Source organism: Calonectris borealis, chromosome 10 (genome assembly GCF_964195595.1).
Source record: "Calonectris borealis chromosome 10, bCalBor7.hap1.2, whole genome shotgun sequence".
NCBI classification, from domain to species: domain Eukaryota; kingdom Metazoa; phylum Chordata; class Aves; order Procellariiformes; family Procellariidae; genus Calonectris; species Calonectris borealis.
This window is the reverse complement of record NC_134321.1, coordinates 19,625,383-19,644,904: the sequence shown is the minus strand read 5'-3', so window position 1 is coordinate 19,644,904 and position 19,522 is coordinate 19,625,383. Positions and strand designations below refer to the sequence as shown.

The 19,522-nt window shown below is 36.8% G+C and overlaps 1 protein-coding gene across 1 annotated transcript in view; it reads right to left on the bottom strand.

Annotated features, from left to right (window-relative positions):
• DOCK3 (dedicator of cytokinesis 3) overlaps nucleotides 1-19,522 on the bottom strand; it is a 148,526-nt gene that overhangs the window by 26,436 nt on the left and 102,568 nt on the right. Inside the window, exons 24-35 of the mRNA XM_075159267.1 lie at nucleotides 19,181-19,256; nucleotides 18,186-18,286; nucleotides 17,845-17,903; nucleotides 15,349-15,497; nucleotides 12,670-12,755; nucleotides 10,759-10,785; nucleotides 10,543-10,638; nucleotides 8,731-8,791; nucleotides 8,160-8,253; nucleotides 7,298-7,446; nucleotides 2,303-2,389; nucleotides 205-309 (exon numbers count right to left, since the gene is read on the bottom strand). Coding sequence (XP_075015368.1) covers nucleotides 205-309; nucleotides 2,303-2,389; nucleotides 7,298-7,446; nucleotides 8,160-8,253; nucleotides 8,731-8,791; nucleotides 10,543-10,638; nucleotides 10,759-10,785; nucleotides 12,670-12,755; nucleotides 15,349-15,497; nucleotides 17,845-17,903; nucleotides 18,186-18,286; nucleotides 19,181-19,256 — 1,090 coding nt within the window. The remainder of the gene's footprint in view (nucleotides 1-204; nucleotides 310-2,302; nucleotides 2,390-7,297; nucleotides 7,447-8,159; nucleotides 8,254-8,730; nucleotides 8,792-10,542; nucleotides 10,639-10,758; nucleotides 10,786-12,669; nucleotides 12,756-15,348; nucleotides 15,498-17,844; nucleotides 17,904-18,185; nucleotides 18,287-19,180; nucleotides 19,257-19,522) is intronic.

The following is a 19,522-nucleotide window of genomic DNA, read 5'->3' as shown; positions in this document are numbered from 1 at the left end:
ATGAGTCAAATTCCTGATCTCTGTTCCTAAGAACATTCCCAATGGACCACATCCTTCAGTTCAGCCAGAAAGCCTTTTCTACTTGTTCAGGCGTAAAAAAATAAGCTGAATGGCAGACATCATATTTCCACAACAAAAATACAAAGCCTTAACTGCTATTCTGAGCCTGGTCACTTTGTCATATTTTGTATAAGTCTGGCTTACCCGCAGGAAAAATGGGAATTTCCGACCATAAAAACCAACTCTGAAAAACTCAGGTTCTAAGCGCTGCTGTTCCATGATATTATCATAATAGGTAGCTTCCATTTTCTGTGGAGGAAAAAGATAGCTGCTATCAGACCCTCAAAGCTGCACTTAAAACATTAGTATCTCAAGACACATTAAAATATCACATTGCTCTTTTGCCCCCACAATTTTTTATGAAAAGACTGAAATTCTTTTGAAGATAAAAATTATTACTTAAACAGTCTACATGGTGGAACAGACTATAGTATTATCATACTCATTTTACATTTTTGGAGATGACATATGAAAATTTTTCTGTTGTATCTCATTTTAAATTAAACAGGTCTTGCATGTAATTTTCTTTGCATTGCAGAATTAATGGCAAAGCTGAGATTAAGATCTATGTTGCCTGGCTCACAGTGTCCTATTCTCTCCTACAGCTCAAAATCTATACCACTGTCTGGAAAATTACATGAATTCAACTGGGTTTGCCTTAATTGAGTTGAGGGGCATGAAAAAGGATGAAACAAAATTAAATCTTCTACAGCTCTGTGCATCAGCAGGTTTAAGATGGAAGAAAAAAAGGGGTTTGGAAAAAGTAAAAGGACTTTTCTCTAGTTGCAATTATTAGTTTCGTGGCACTGTGCTAGCATTTATATCAAGAGTGGGATTTCAAGACCCCTTGCCAAACTGAATCTCAGTTGAAAGGCTTACAGGAATTTCACTATAGCAAAAAGATAGGTTTTTAAAGAGAAGAATCAGTTTGACATCATTGCTTCCACTGCAGGGAGCCCTAACAGCTTTGACTTAGAATATTGCATCAAGGTTTTGTTCTTGATTCACACACATATTAACTCCTTTTCTAAAATGGAGAAGGTCCCAAAGTCATTGCAGGAAGAATAAAGGAATGCGTTGAATGATGTGAACGGCATAGAGAAAAACTCTTTAGAGTGGGGAGAAATTCAAGTCATTTCAGGTCAACACAGATTTAGGAAACTTGAACAGAAAACAGATCACACACAGGTGAGCGAAAGGATGAGGTGAACTGGTTATACTGATAGCTGAGATGCTCTTCACCTGCCAGCTGATTAAATCTAAATAATAAAGAGGCAGCAAGAATAGCTAATTTACTGATGGTTTAGGAAAGAAAGTCTTGGTGCCTTGACTTGACTAAGCCTTAATAAGTTTGTTTGCTCATTGTTCATGATCACTTTACCGATATGGTATTTCCTGTACACCAGGATAAATTTTCACACTGCTCTATTTCAGATGTCTACAATAAACAAGTGCACAACCAAGGTGGTGACCCCCGTACTCTCTTTAGAGCCACTTTGAAGAAAACAGGTTCTTCAGAAGTGCAGTTCATGAAACCTAGTTAGACAGATACCTTCAGATGAGAATAAATTTGACTTTTAAAGAGAATTTAAACCACTGTGTATGAGAATACATCCACATAGCATAAATCTTAAATTTGGAGATATGCATTCTACCCCACGGGACAAAAGCAGATGAACTATTTTCACATCCGTAAAGCTTTTAAATAACAACCAGAACTTGGACTTTTTCCTGATTAAAGCACAATGCTGCAAATGTGCCCTGATTTCAACACGTGTTTGGTTTTACCAGAGGACTAGATTCTTGTAAATTGACAAGAATGCCATAAACGTTTGCCTTCTCCATTCTTTCTCTCTTGTTCCTCTTATGTCAACTGAGGCACAAGCTGTCCTTGATATTTTTGGAATTAAAATGAAATACCAATATATAATTTTTTTTAAAAAGAAAAAAATATATTTTATGCAAAAATATATATAAATATGCAATTGCAATAGCAAGCCCAGCTCCTATGCGTGTGCTGTCTCCAAATACTCATGGGATTTTACTGCTTGCAGACTTAGGAATTACTTCAGTGGACCTACGAAGACATCGAAATGCATCAATGTCAAAGGAGTCACTGTAAATGCATGGAGCTGTATAGGGAATATGATTATTTTTAAAATTCAGAATGTTCTGAGAGGAGAGCAAAATTCCCTGGGGAATGACTTGGGAGTCTGCAAGGAGAGAAACTGCTGCTACTTACCCGAATCCAGCTGAGGCTCTGATAATCATAGAGACTTTCATACTGTATGGCCAGTTCTCTGCACAGCGGGATTCCAAACTCCCAGCTCTGTGAAACCAAAGCAAATCACACTCACAGCAAACAGAATATTATTGCCAACTCAGCTGAGAGGAATACGGAAACTCAATTTTAGGAATTCATATAGTATGAAATGCCAGGGATTAGATGTGAAAATGCAATGTGATGAAACGGTTTCCATTAAATACCAGATTAATTCCTTCTTTGAGATGGTACCGAGGCATATGTTCTATTGAAATTACATACACATACTGCTCGTTACTGACGGTTCACTCATGAGACTGGGAACTTATTTGGTGAAAGATAATACAACTAACAATTTTTCTTCTTGTTAGACACCCCTTCAACCTACCCCCAATATTTCCTTTGCTTTCTGCACTAAAACTCCCCGGAGTAAAGAGTTAGGACTTAGCTCCCCAGCAAAGTGCTCCCTTTCCCAGGGCTGCTACTTCCTACTGAAAGCACAAAACTGTCAAGCAATGGGAAACACTCCAATGAAGAGGTAAAACATCCTCAGAACTGACCTGCATTATTGCACTGAGTGAATATCCATATTCAGAACTGAAAGCAAAACTAATTTCTTCAACTTACAGTCTGCATAAAATAAATCTTTTCTAGCACACCATACTCATCACCCTCAGAGGGAAGGAAGAAAGAGACTGAGTTTGGGCATGCCCACATTGAGAGAAAGACTCCCCTGTTACCTAACTTAGCTTTTTAGAGTGCTCATTTTACACCCTTGAACTGAAATCTCCTCTCCCATCATCTTTTACCTGCATAGACTGGAAGCCTTTTGGGGGAATGACTATTTCTTACCATACTTATGTAAAGGATCTAGAACACAAGGTCTTAGTTGAACCTTTACTGGATTAACTTTTATACATTACTGGGCTAACTTGCCAGTTGTTTTAACTGGGACCCTGTTGTAGTGAAAATGAAATCAATGTGTGAGTTAGACTATCGCCTTAAGTTTTAAGAATATTAACAGCAATATTGTAAATTATTGGTAACAGTAATTAACAGTAATTATGTAAAATATTAGCACTTAATATGGAAATAGTTTTTCTGGTTACATGTATCTTCACTTAAAAAAGTGAATCTCTACACTGTTTGATTTAGTGTATCAGGTACTTTACAATGCTTCCCTTTATGCACACACATTTGTAGTGTCTGTTGTCTCATCCTTAATACCAGCAAAGCTTTTTTTCTCTGAATAGCAAAACCAGTAAGTGTAAGAACTTCTTTATTGAAAGAAGGGATAGTTGTAAGAACTAAAAAGGCAAAAATAATGATCCTACATCTCTTTAGCTTCAGTTAATTACAAAAACCTACATAACAACTTGCTAAATAAAAGATTATTTCAGAATAAATTTGGATATTCTGATAGTAATAGTAGTTTGGGATGATGGGAAGCCCGAGATTTATTTAGATAAATACAATAGGAAATGAACTGAAAGACCAGTTACTTGACTGCTTGATTACTTAGGTTTTTGTGTTCTCAAATTAACAGGGTTTTTGCTGTGGCTTGTCAAAGTCCATGACATACAACTGATACACTGAATTGGGATCAACAACATTAACCAGTTAAGTGTTTATATTTGCAAACACAAACACCATTGCATTTTTATAGGTTTCAAAATTCTTTACAGAGATGCTATACATAGATTTTCAGTCCTTATCTGATCTATATTTAGTTGAAAGAATGGCAAAGAAAAGTCTCTTCTAAAACACCTGGCCAGGAATAAATGGCTTTTGTCACACCGAATGTGAGCAGAGTCTCACTTCCAAATGGGATGCTGTGGCTAAAGCCTACATAATTCTCTAATCTGTCTTCTGGATAGAAGCAGAAAGCTAGCTGGATGTCTTCCCTTGAAGTGACCTTAAACATGTAACCTTTTCATGCTCCTTTTCTGATGTGAATTAAATTAACAACATGTAACCACATCCTATTTCTCTTTATACCAGTTCTTCTACATGTACCCTGATACTATTCCTGTCATCCTAACTCAGGCTTTCTCTCTTGTTTCAGTTAGGTTTTCACATTAGTATTCCACTGAATATTCTGTAGATACAAGATGAGATAGAGAAGCAATGAAACACAATATACAGACAATATACAGGTAGCTTCTTAGAGAGAAAAGAGAGTTTGCAAGATATTTGAAAGGAAAAGAGAATGAATGGATGTCTGAGTCACTGGGACCCTCAGTTTTAAAATCTGTGATGTTCATGAGTACCATCTTCATAGTGTAGAAATTTAATATGTAATTCCATGTGCTATGCAAGTGCACTTTCCTCTAAAGCATCATTCTTCCCCCCTTCAAATAATTTCCTAATGTCTCCACTGTTAATTTCTCTCATTACTGCTTTCTGTTTTGCTGATGTCTGATCTGTTTGCGTGTTCTATATTATGTCCTTCACTTGAAAAGCACATTCATACGACATTTATTGCAGCTTTCTCCTATGGCACCAACAATTGAGCACAATGCTGAGCACTACTGACTGCACACAAGGAGGCACAGACAGAGACAGCCAACATTTATGAATGGCAACCTTTATTTACTCACATCCCAATGTGCAGATTTCTTTTGGAAATCTGTGCACAAGAGAAATCAGTTCAAATGTTGGGTATGGAGCACATGATCTAAAAATGAACTGTCATGGAAATACAGCTTTGGGTCTCTCACACCGCTTGGCTGGCACTAAGGAGAATACACACTGCGATGCTGTGATGGGAGCCGGTTTAGTTAATAAAATCTAGCAGTGAACTGGACAGAAAAGGGTTGTGTAGTTTTCAAGCTATTGCTGTCCAGAAGCATGATCAGTCGAGTTCAAACTGTTTCATTCACAGTCTTCAACTAGAAAACCTTGAGTTTTAACAGAAAAAATTTTAACTGAGAGTTAAAAAAAAAAAAAAAATCTTCATTTACAGTTATGCACTTGTACACACTGCCAACTGAGCCATAAACCAATTCAAAGCATAGCAGAAATCAGTAGGAAGGAGCACACCAGCAAAGTGAAGGCTAAAAGGGCTTTGGAACACCTTGTTCCTTCCCAGCACAGGGCTGCTACTGACAATATTGAGAATGGGAATTACTCAATTCTGCACCCCACTGCGGCGCTCCCAGCCTGCCATGGGCCATGCCACCACTCCTTGCCCTCCACTGGCATGCCCTTTACGTCAGACTCACAAGACAGTTTTGTGGCCATAGTTTTCCCCCATTCCTGTGCTGAGAAAATTTTCCTATTAACAAATGCAGAATTTTTACACCCTTTTCATGCTGCTTTGACCTCCTTACTTAGTGGAAGATGCCAGGAGCAGCATGAGAAACTTAACTCTAGAAATGCAACTGAAGGACACAGAACAACAAATTCCACTCTTGAGGACCTGAGGAGGGACCATCTTAGGGTAGTGCAGAAAGAAACTACCAGACACAAGCTGAGGGAAACAAGTTTCTTCTATTCCTTGAGCTGTTCCCTGTTACACAGCAACAGAAGGAGTGCTGCAAAGCAGCAGTATTTGGCCTCTCAGCATCTTTCACTTCCACAGTTTGAGTGACATACACACTGCTTAAGTGGATTATTTAGTCATTCAGCTACCATTTATAATAAAGGAGGTTTAAAACACGAAGTCAAGTAACTCCAAAAACATCCAGTGGGGAAAAAACCTCAAAAGGTTAACACTCTATAATCTGTTAGGAGTTTTATAGCAAAATTACATCCGTCAAGTTTTTACTCCTCTTCAGTGCATATATGGATTGCCTGTTTTTGTCAAAAATACAGGCTCACTTGTTTTACATAGTGATATCATCTTTGTGTAGTCAGACAGTAAGTACTGCAATATTTGTACAAGTCAGTATTTTTTTTTTTAAGTGCAGTCTGAAAAACCCTGAAAATTTCTGAAACTAAAAAGAGAACCATAGGCAGTATTATTAGAAAAGAACAATACTGGCCAAAAAAAAAATTCTTTTTAATTGATCACTTCCTCATAAATAGGCCATTCCTTCCTACACACAGGAATCTGACTTCCTTTTGCAGGTTCTGTAGAGAATGTCTCTGCCATATGCAACTTTCTATTACCAGGGCTAGGAAAGAATTATCTGGAATGGCAACCCCATATGAACCAAATCACATTTATATTTAATGTCACTGTCATTGCCATCACAGGCAAAACCAACCCTGAGGCGCACATACAGACATTATCTTCCAATAATATAAGCTGTAGGAATTTTTCTAGAGAAGGGAAAAATTTGAAAATATTCTAACAGACAATATCACTTTTAAGGTTCACCTCTGAAGTGTTCCGAAAACGCCATGACATAAGGGACTGTAACACCTACGTCTGCAGTAATTTAAAAAAAAATATTTATTGTAGGAAAAACATACCAAATATGTGAAATTGAAATGTATTGATTTTCTTCTTGTGCAATGGATGAAACTGCACTTTAACTGAAAGCCACTTTAAAATAATAGTGACACTGAAAAGACTTAAATCTTTTTTAATAAAGGGACTCCTACAGTGCGTTGCCTGCCATTTACTTCTATAGGTTAGAAACAAAACAAGTCCTGAAGTGAGTCATTAGACAGCAATTTGCATAGACAACTACAAAATGCAGTCCTGCCCCCCAAAAGCTAAGAAACTGGCAGAGCTATCTGCTATATCAGGTGATCCAAAGTTTGGTTTAAAGGTATAAAAATGTTTTGGTGTTATTCCTGTTGGCCTACCTAAACTAGTTCCAGATGTTATGCATAATGAAATACCCATATCCATTTTCTCATCTGTTTTTTCATCCAGAGAGCCAAGAAGCAATTTGTCAAGTTATAAAACCTTTTGATACAAATTTACTTCCAGACTACTGAACAGAGATGACAGGCTTGCAAGCCATAAGTAAGTCAGGAAAAGGGAAGGAAGCTGCTGGAAGACAGAAGAAGTTGGCATACCTTCCCTTTGTTGAAGTAATGGATAATCTTACGGCACAGACCTTCCTTACGTTGCCACTCTGACTGAGACGGATAATGCAGGAACTCTCTCAGAGGTCTGTCCTCCCACTGAAGCAACTCACAGTACAAAAGCAAAGTAAATGCAGCCTCTGTTGGAAATGCAATTATTGAAAACTGAGTCAATGACAGCAAATAAATACAGCCAATAGGTTGAAAAGTCACTAGACCTGCTTCTTAAACAGTCTAAAATTTCTGATTTACAATTTGAGAAAAAATTCTGAAGTCTTAGATAATCATTAAATTATTCAATTACTTAAAATAGCAGTACAAAGCTGTTTCCTATGAACCTGATTCTTAGGTACAAATCTGTCAAGTTTCTTTTTACTAGCTACTTGATCTAAATGTACAGTCAGATATTCGGATATGTAACTAGATTTGGGGCCTGCAGCTGTAAACAGATCTTGGACAACACAGAATTAGAGTCTATACACTTTTTAAGTGCTCCCTAAATATTACAATGCAAAGAAATATGGCAAATGATAATATAATGGTGGTTTTCGGATTTTAATCTTCCTCTAAATTTGATTCCACTGTTGTGATTTTTTTGATCAATCTGCCTCGTAGAACACTTCAGTGTAAAATTCGGAGTGTAATGGAATAGTCATATGGTTGTGTGAGCACAGACATACATTATTTGACTTGAGGGAATGAACTGGACCTCAGCTTCTGATCTTCCCAACTGCCATAACTGATTCATACAAATTTTTTCCAAAAGAATGAATCAGATGTTAGAGTATAACATTGGGAGAGTCAAAAACTTCCACCAGGATTTCAAGCAGCCCCCATATGATGTCTTACTAACCTGTATAGTTCTCAGCCTGTAAGTGCATGTCACACAACTTGTGGATATAGCGGATGTACATCTCTTCCTTATTAATTTCGGATTTATAGAAATTCTGTGGAAGAAAAAAGAGAGTTGTTATTCTTACTGAGACTCTTCCTTCAAGACAATCAGCAGCAGCTGCGTATGTATCAAGGTATTGAAGAGAGAATACATTATTAGTATAAGAGAAAAGTAGCAATTCTTTTCACATGCACACTGATTTAACCCACTAATTTTATCATGTAATGATTTTTTTTCAAAATGAAGGTAGTCAAAAGCTGAAAGAAAAGGCGAGAGAGGTTGTAGAACCTCTGTCACAGGGATACTCAGAACTCAGCTGAACAAGGCCCTGAGGAACCTGACCTATTTGGCCCTGCTTTAAGCAGGGAGTTGGACCAGAGACCTCCAGAGGATCCTCGCAATCCCCATCGTTATGTTCTGTCATCCCAGTGCTCAGATTCTGAATGTACACTTGCCTGACAGATTCCTATCCCAACCTTTCCCATCCCAGTTGCACAGCATCACAAAGAGATAACAGAAACATCTTTACCATAAGGTTAACAGTGCAGCCAATTTTCTTGTTTTCTGTTTCATCTCCTTTCATACAGTCCCTAAGAAAGCAGAGCAATGTTGAAACATACACCTGCAAAAACAGTCCTTTAAAATAAGTTTGAAGCTATCTTATCCTCCAGAGTTTCCTTGGATCACAAACAACAGTTAATCATATACTTTATTTTATAAAGTTCCTTTAAGAAAAATTTCTGTATTATGGCTTAAATGATATGAGAACTGAGTGTCCTCTTACATGTCTACACCTGAGAACAAGCACGTGAAATGACTGCTACTTCATTTCTTACAGGAATCTGAACAAACATTAGATAATGACAAGTGTCATCTCAACGAAAGTTATAATATAAAAGTGAAAAACTATTACTTATCCAGACGTAAATGTTTAGTGGTTTCCTAGTCAAAGGATAAGCTTTCATAAATTCAGCTATTCAATGTAGAGTTGGCACGCTGAAAGATACAACCTGAGTAATTTAAACTAGATTACTAACTTTTTCATAGGTAAGTTAAACCACAAAATTTATCTTTAGTTTCTGGAATATTTTAGTTAAAGGCCTCAGAAATTATTAATCTTGACTGGAGAAAGTCACGTTCATTTGTGAAAAAGAGACAAAATTTTTAAAGCAGTGACACAGCAAACTGTCTTGAGAACTACTGTCAACTAACTGGCAGCTGGACTCCAAGAGATGCCATTTCCAAATTCCCATGCAGATGGTATTTCCAAATTCCAATGCAGTTCCCTGTTCTGTTCTCTGGGAATGAAAAAATCTGCTGTGTATTAAAAATCAATTAAAAACTGGTATCTGTTCCTCAATTAAATTTATATCTGTGTATCAAAGTCACATTGATAGCAAATTTCATTAAAAAAAAAAAGAGCTCCCTTGCATTCCCTTTAAATGTGTCTCAGATACCTGGTCTTGCATAGTAGTTGTACAGCAGCTGTTGTCAGGAGATTGGATCAAACTGGTAAGGATAACAAAAAGAGCAAACTAAAGAGCACAGAAAAGGATTTGGGATTGCAGAATACCCAGCCTAGTCACAGGTTTTCACCTATAATGAGCAGCAGAAGAAGGAAAAATCACTTGAACTCTTGTCAGTAGGCTAAAGATAGAAATATTTGGGGCAGTTCTATATAGTTTCAAATTGTCTATCATTCCATAAAAACAACTCAAGTGCATGTGTGTATATATGTATATGTATATGTGTGTGTGTGTGTGTGTGTGTGTGTGTATATATATATGAAGTTAAAATATTTTCTTGTAACTCAATCAAAGCTCAGCTGTATTGACACAATAGTCCTGCAAACTTCAGTCTAAAACTAAACAAAGGATGCCTAATTTATAGTGGAGTCTTGCACACATGAGTCAGCAGCTGACATGTCAGACTTTCCTCAGAAGAAAAGTTTTCCAGCCCTGCATGTCTAGATGAGGCATTCAGCACATCTTGATTCAGCAAGGCATTTGAGATTATTCTTGCATTTAGCATCTATTTTGCTGAATTAGGTGAGATCATTTCAATGACAGAAGGAATTAATCATTTAGCAACCTGAATAAACCTTAGTACAAAACTATGAATTAAAAAATTTCTTTATCTTTGCTATTATCAGGAACAAGTGTACAAGAATTATTCAGAACCTAGCAGCAATGAGTTAGGCTTGCTTACATATAATATTTGCCATCAGAGAAGCATGCAGCTTGATAAACAATAAAAATATTCCCTGTAGAAAAGAGATTTCATACTGCCTCTTTACAAACTACTTATACTTAGAATATCTATTACTGTTGTTGCCAGATACCTGTAGTCAAGTAGACGCTCCATGAGACGAGTAACTGATGTAACAAAAGAGATTCCAGTCTCCCGCCATGTTTCCTGCTCAATCTTCTCCAGCAAACTGTTTGGAGATGGAAAGACAGCAGATGAGGCTTCCAGGGAAATGGTATAGTGCGTGCAGACAGCTGTGGACAACTTGATTTCTCCCTCATAGAACAAATTCATAGAATTACTGTCTTACCTGGGATAAGGCCCAAAGAGCTGGGTTCTACTCCAGGCAGCATGAAGCAAAGACAAGGAAATTACAGAATTGACAGAAGAAGGAAAAATATCTTCACATTGCCACTTAAAACGTTTGAAAAAGAGCAATGCTCATGGCAACAGCTGATTCCCACATTATTACCTGTAGTTTAAATACTACTAACAGCAGTCAGGAGTTGGAAGGGAGTCTAAACCTACTGCAAATACCTCTTTGCTCATCCCTACATAAATTTTCATCTCTAATCAGCAACCAACCAACCTTGAATTACAATTTGTTTAAACTGTAAATAAATAAAGGCAATCTGTTCCTGCTCAGCAAACTAGACAACACAGCAAGCATCTCACTGAGACAATTGTGAAGGATGAGAAGCTAGAGTGAGAACACTGAAAATCATATTTAAAAAGTGAAAAAAGAAAGCAAATTTACATGCTAGTTTCCTGAAACTGGATCTCTGGTCAAAGAACTTGCCACTTCTAAACTGGCAAGAGGAAAGAACTTCTGTTGGGTGTCATATACATCCTCAGAAGAGGGAAACTCTTCTGTACTGGAATGATTTCCAGCTGAGGGAGCCAATTCATATTTCAGCAGTATAGTTGAGACAGTAGAATTCAGGGTCAACTGTTTATTTCACACAGCGTTTACTAACTTTGTGGAATTGTTTCCTCAAAGTTCACATTATTCTCAGAAAAGTCAGTAGCAAATATAAACTAAAAGGGTGGTGGACTTCCAGGCTGTGTTTCTTGGTAATACATCCAGTCACTATCATCTAAAAATAAGTAACAAGCTACAGTCCCTGAATTCTTAATATTCAGATAACAAATGTCTTCAACTGGAGCAAAGGAAATGCACAATATTCCTCTTGCCAGGTGAATAAGAAAAAAAAAAAAAAGGATAGATATTTTCTTTCCTTTATCCCTGAAACAGACTTATGTTATCTGTACACATAAGTTCCCAAGGCTGAATATACATGAATCAAAAGTGAATACATTTACATGCTTCCTAAGGATAAGCATACAGGATGGGCAGGCTTCTCTATCTTGAAAATGAATGAATGTGCAATTCTAAATTCGGAAATACAAGTATTGGTTTTAGCAAAACAAAGGTTTATGCCTCAAACTGCCAGCATGCTATTGGGGGCCACATAAAATTGTCTGGAATATATGGCTAAAATTCTGTTAATGATCTCTATGGCTTACTGGAATATTAAAAGATTTAGGGTTAACTGCTCCAGACTCTCAGAGTTCAAAATAAGTTCTTTTGAAATAAACTAGGATCACTGGAAATTAAATTTGGAGAGAGATCAGTAATCAAACATAACTAAGTGGAAAGTCAGATGTAAAGTCTTTAAGTTTAACCTTACAAGTACGGGTTTTTGGTATGAAAGGGAGTGGAAATACAGTGTCATGATGGACTCTGGAGGAAGCAACTTGCAACTGCTGAGCCAACCAAAACACAACCTTCAGAAATTGGAAGAAACAAAGGAAAATGCTGAGGAAAATCTCTTCTGCTCTAACAAGGCCTGACTTGCTAGATAGTACACTGTTTCTCTAAACAGTCCTAAGGCCATGATTTCACTTATTGCTATGTAAAAAGAAAGGCACTGGCTCCTCTAGCAAATCAATTTTTCATAGGAGGATGATAACTACTTACCTGTGTAGCCTTATATTAGATTTCACAGAAAGAAGACAAAGAAGAATTTAGGGGTTTATATTCTTTTCAGGATTACAGTGACATATTTCTATTTCACTGAGCCGTGTCGTGAAAACCTGCCAGAAAGCCCTTTACTGCTTTCTCTGAAGATCAGCACTAGCTGCGTCTGCACAGATCACTACTGTGACTCGTTCAACGACCCTGCACCACACAGAGTGAGCAGAAATGGGCATAGCTTACAGCAGGCTGAAGAGTTCCCTGTAGTTCTCATCTCCTTTTCCTTCAGATACCAGGCTGTCCAGCTTATCGATCAACTCAGCTTCCACCTGGATGAAGAAGCGATTGGTAACAAATCAGCTGTTCATGTAGAAGACAAAAGTTCCAAACACTAGGAAGACTGGAAGAATATTTTATTTCTCATGCCCTGGGGCTGCCCACTTCTATGTGCGAATGATTAATTTCTCTGTGGCTCACTTTTCTCATTTTTCAGTGAAATAGGAGGACTAAAACTAAATTATCCTCTTGCTTATCAGGGTCTAAATGAACATCCCAGGGGAGGTAATGCTTCTTCGTCACAGGAATGTCTGAAGTTTATTCTCTTATCAAATGAATCACTCAGACACACTTTCTGTAAACAAGTATATAAGGTAAACTATATCCTGTACTCTAACAGAATATCCACGCAGAGAAACTAATTCATGGCGTGATCGCCACTGGTCTGCTGTGATGGTTCTGCTGGTAGGAAATTGATTTCCAAACATTCAGGCATCATTACATTGGAAGATTATTTGTTCATTAAACCCAGTTTTGTCAAGCCTCTCAATGATTATATGACGCATTTTCTTTTCACACTTATATAAAGGGCCACAACAGTATCATTATGTTTCTCTTCCCTTACAAAGGTTTTGAATATGTATTCATTTTCCCCCAGTCTAATATGTCCTATTATCGTTTGATATCAGATATTCCCATAAAATTGATTCAATTGCAGAAATCAATGTATCTAACATTAAACAAAACAATTTCATGTAGTCTTCGAAATCTTGTAAAAAACATACTTTCAGTACTAATGAAGACAGAGGTTCTTAAAGGTTGAAACTGTTTGTAGAAATATGGCTTGTTTTTATTTAAAGACAAGCATAGTTTGAGTTTCTCTCTGTTTTTCAGCTGCCAAATTGCAAAGGAAGTAAAGATGAGAAGGAAAAGCAAATCACCCACTAGCACACAAATGGAGCTGGTGCTCTTGTTGCTGAAATCATTAAAGGGAGACCTGATGTAGTCCATGAATCAGACTGCATTGTTATCCATTATTCGCTGAAAAAATAACCTTGTTAAGACATGAGCTACTGCAGAAAATAAAAAAAGGGCTTGAAAATGAATTTCCAGGATTTTTATATTTTCTGACAACCAATTTAGTATTCAAAAGGTAAACAGAAGCTCAAAATTAAAAACCTTACCCTCTCTTTGCTTGTGATCTACAATGACTTGACAGAAATCAGTAATGCATTGCTCCAGCTATCTAGCATTACACTGGACAACAAGTAACTTCCTGGTTCCAGCAGCTAATGTTAATAAGGTTTAATACATTTTATGCTATTTAACTATTTATTTCATTCTCACTAACACAGACAATTATTCTGTCTTTAATCTTAGAAAGTTACGCTTTATGCTTCATAAAACGGTGTGGAAATTTGCTCCACAGGTAATTTAAGAAATATTATAGGAGCTCTAGTTTAGAATACATTAGTGAGTATAAAAATTAAATGAAGATTATGAAGAGTTCATCTTGATACATAACAGGTCCAGAAACTTGAAGGTACTTATAACTGCAAATGCCAGAGCAGGGACTGTTCTATTGTTATGCTAAAACAAGCAAAAAGAGGACTATGATCAAATGCTACTGTAATAATAGTAGTAGTAAATAATAATAATAATAGTAATAATCAAGGGAGTTGAAGAGGAAGAAAAACATAAGTTCCTGGTAATACTTTTCTACGCAGCCTTTAATAGGCCAGGTTATGGAAATGGTCTGTTATTCTCCTGGAACGATAGATTAGATCTGGCATTTTAATGACTTTGTGGATAATAAATAATGACATGAATTATGATTATTTAAATAAAAGGATTTACTACTTCAGAGCACTTATCTGCAGATACTTGCCCCCAGTATTGCCCCAAACACAATGACAGTACTGTCATCTGAGGATCCAATCCAACCAATCCTTCATTATTAATACTTTGCACTTCAGGGATCTGTTTTGCAGTGGAAAATTTAAGCAATTCTCTGACCATGACTGGGCAACAAAATGATGAAGACTCCTCTCCCTGTTTTGCAATCAGAGCTCACAGCAGGTGGAAACTACAGAACTGTTGTTGGGCATAACCATTTCAGGAGGGCTGCTACAATTTCTTAAAAAATACACAGTTACAAAGTCTGTTTCAAAGCATGGTATAATTATTTAAGTATACAATACCACTTTCTAGCTAGAAATTGAAGACAGAGAAGCAGAGCCCACTGTTTTCACAAATACTGGCTAAATCTTTACATCTCCATTTTTGGTTCTCTGTCTGACCCATTTAATGGTTGACTAAGTGAAACCAATGGGAGCAGTGAGAGCCCAGCACTCACAAAATTCTTTTCTCTTCCTCATCTCCGATGTGATGAGCGCATCGCTCCTCTTCTCTGTGTTCGTGGGAAATGTAGCTTGCTATGAAGTGCACTGTTTAAATAATCTTGGAAGTCTTGTAATAGTTTTGTGAATTGTGCTTCAAATTTTCTATTTTTATGTATTTACATGACAACATCATCTTCACAATCAGAAATGGATCAACAGATACAAACTCCTTGCTTCCAGCTGGACATTGCAGATAGACAGAGCAAGAAAAAGAATACTGCAAATGCTTGGGAAGCGACTTCACCTGTTTGAAGTTGCCATTCTTTCTTTGCTCCCAATCCATCATGTCATGGAAGATAGGGATCATGATATTCCGGACTTCTGGTTGTGGAACAAGTGTAACACCAAGAAAGGGGCCAATCATTCCCGGAATAAAGTGAATCTTATGCTCACCTGTACAACACAAAGCAACTGTAATTAAATAAAAGCCTTCGTTATCTGTCACTGAGAAAATGGGGAACCCCTGCAATAATGACATATACAAAGTAGCAGGCATGAGCAGTAGAAAAGCAAACACATTCTTTTCCTGAAAGGACTGGAAAAACAGTATTTGCTTTACACTGTTCCTTGCAAAGTCTCTAAAAGCATTTTTAATTTCACTGTGAAAGCCTTCAGCAAAAATTGTCAGTGCATTTTACTTGCAAAGAAATTCAAACTGTCAAAAATAACCAAACTAAAATATACTAACAAGGGGGAAAAGAGGCCACAGATACTTCTAATTTATGAAGAAAAAGATTTTGAAAGGGCTGGTGAGAACAATGGTATTTAACGTATTTAGATTTCAAAGAACTACAGAGCTCTTCATCCTCAGTGCTATGGAAGTCTCAATTTCATAACTGACCTTGACTTAGGACCAAACTGAATTGCTTCTCAGCAACAGAAACCCAAGGCATTTTGCTAACAATCTCTTCCGTGGTATGCTTACTGTGCAGTTGCAGAGAATAAATCAAAATAGCCATATTTGGAACAACATTCAGTGGTAAATGTCTGTATCTTCATATCTAAACCGGGCTTCTCACTTCTCATTTGAATTTGTCTAGCACCATTTTCTGGTTATTTGATCCCTGTTATATTGGAGAGCCTTCTATTCTCCACACAGATGCTTAGAAACTGTGATCAAGTCTGGCTGTATCATCTTAGTTGTGCAAGATGGGTCAGACTTTTTCAGTATTTCATAATAAAAACTTTTCTCACTTCTGTAGTCATCTTCCCGACTGTTCTCTGTCCAACTTGTCTTTGGTTTTTTTTTTTTGAGCTGTAGAAAGCAGGACCAGGCAAACTATTCTAGAATCAAGTGCACTTATGAAAAAACTGTGGCAGTAGTATTGTCCCTCTTCCCTTACTCAAGATTCTTACATATTTTCTCAAATATTATGGTATCTTTTTTACTCGTAGCATTTTACAGGTAGCTCCGTTTCAGTTGATTATCAGCATGATAAATTTGTAGTCTTTTTTTTTTTTCTTGAATAGCACTCCTACCTATACTCCTACAAATAAAATGTTCATATTTGGCTTTTTGAATATATTGCTTGCAGCCACATTATCAAGTCATCCAATCTGATTTGTATCATTCCTTTGCCCTCTTAATGATTTACCTGTTCTCAGAGCCTTGTATGATTTGTGATCTCTATCAGGAAACATTTTTTTTATTATCCTCTAGAATACTATATGCTTCCTTTGTCCTCAAACATTTCCACAGGTATTCATTTTTGGTCCCTGATGGAGACGGGATACTGGCCTAGCTGGACTTGCTCTGATGCAGTACAGATGTTATTTGGCTCTTCTGTTAATAAAATCCTGAATTACCTAAACCCAAGACTGCTGCAGCACACTTCTAAAAGCGCAAGTCCTAGATGAAAAATCTCCATTTACCTTTTGAGACCTGTGGCGAGACATATTTTTCCCCATTTTGTAACATGCTTAATTTCTTAATTAAAATATATAGGAAAAGGTCAAATGAACTGCAGAAGTTGAAATTTATGACAAATATTGCATGATTGTGGACAGGGTTTCTGTGGGTTTTGGCTTGGGTTTCTGTTTTGGTTTTTAATTTTTTTTTTCTTTTAGAAGTATTAACGTAGAATTTGTTATGCATACTAGATACCTGAAGATACCAAAAAAGAAGCTTTACTGTATGCCACTTCTGGGCTTTATTATCAAACACACATAGCTATGATTTAGTGGTGGACTTGGCAGTGTTAGGTTTACGGTTGGACTCTATGATCTTAAGTGTCTTTTCCAAGCTAAATGATTCTATGATTCTATAATTTTGAATCATGTTAACTTTGGCTTTTGAATCATCTACAAAATTATAAAGTTGGTTATAGCTGTGAAAATTTAAATTTCTGCTTTACAGCCATGGATCAGACAGAAGTCAGAGAGTAACAGTGTATCTCCATATGAACCTGACTGCAGCACAGTTGAAGGGATTAGAAAAAGCTGATTTTATATTTGCAAATAAATAAAAGCTCTCACTGATGTGTCCAAACAACCAAAATGTGCCACTGTCACATTTGAGAAGAAAGCATTCAAATTCATAGTAATGAAATATTTCAAATTAAAAAGTATGATGAGACAGGGCAGAAGAGAGTTGTTGGTGGGAGAAGTGCTTCCTGGTTTTGCAACTCTTAAGAGAAACTAAGTATTCTATGATGCTACAAAGTTTAAAAAAAAAAAATTCCAACAGAAATCCAGGGTTACTTTGGCTTTGGTTGTTAGGACAGAGAAGGAAGAGACATACCCAGGTTCTGCCACATGCTGAAGAGCTCATATGCCATCATCACTCTCATATCGCCATATCTGAAAGAGAGGAGATAGACAACTGCCTAATGGAACAAAAACTAGCAAGGCAGTGATGTTAAAAAAAAAACCCAAAAATCAAATTCACATTTAAGTCAATTTAAGAGTATCAAACAACTCGACTAATCACTGGATACTGTATTAGGAGATCTACTTATTTATTTCCCAAGCATTTCCACATCCCAAGTTCCATAACAAATCACAAGGGACTTGTGGTAGAAACAGAAGTCTCATTTTTGAGGTGGCAGAAAAGGCTGGGAACCCAACAAAACATGTTCTTACTTATCCAGAATCTTCTTCCTCTTAGCTGGTGTGGCATTTTCTAGTTGGAGACTTGGCTGGTTTATAAACAAAACTGCCAGGCTGAAATAAGAGTTCCACACCTGTGACACAGGAAGGAAGTTTTAAAACATTACACTCCAAGGAGTAAGTTTTAAGCAAGTGTAGGAAGACACATGTTCCTTTATAGGTAGAATCAGACTGTTCCTTTTTGTAATCAAGATGTAACTTAATCAATATGTATCTTAACTATTGAGATACTAAACTCTTAAGGATACCAATGGATTATTTAAAACCTGGTAGAAACTAAAATTAAAAACCCCAAGAAGGCTTCCACTGGGCTTTCCTCTTAGCACCAGAGTTCAAAAATGAATAAACTTAGTGACTTCAGGGAAATTTTAAATGTTTTTTTCATAGGCTAAACAGATTTTATCCCTCAAAAATCCCCAGAGATTACATTATATCATGAATGAGAGCCCTATAGTTTAGTCAGTTTTCCCAATGAGGCTTTTGCCATCGTGCTTTTCCTTAGTAACACTGAACTTGTTGCCCATTTTCAACTGCATCAGACACAGGGAAAATGCTCTCTAAGATGCTGTGTTCCTCCAAGTTTTAAGTCAACAGCCAGAAAGAGAGACCTCTGGGAGAGGAAGATCATGAATGCCCCAACTTCAGGAAAAGCATTGCCTGGGTTTACATGTTATTAGGCGTGAATCTGTACGACAGCATGCTTCATTAGCTCCACTGCTTATGAAGATACTTGTTTCCTACATGAGGGGCTCAATTTTCTTGATTTGATCTCTCAGTGTACCTGTTCTACTTCCCCTCAATTCCACAGCAGATTCAAATTCCTGTCTTTTATCAGTTAGGTCGTCTTCCTCACAGATACTCAAATAAATGCTGCAAGTATAATCGGCTAATGGAAAGAATAGCTTTTGTTCCTTTGTAACTGCTAGTTTAGAACGATGTCATAATATTTTCTGAGCATCAATTCTTACTTTAAAATCAAAGTCCGTTTCCGTGAAATTCTTATGCAGTGCAGAAGACAGGTACTGAACTGTTGTAACTATGATACTGCAGTCAAAAACAAAAAAAGAAAACAAAAAAATAACATTTGAATCTGGAGTATAACATATTACAGTGGTTTGTGGTGCGGATTTTACTATAGGTACAGAGATGGGCATTCTTCATGTCATCACTGCTAGATTCGCATAGAAGTCACCTATCTTTCTATGTTTTAACAAACAATTTGTACTAAGTGATACAAGATTAAGAATTTTCATCATTACTGTAGCTTTTGGAATTTACACAGGAGCATTTAAAATCCTGTCTATTTTGCA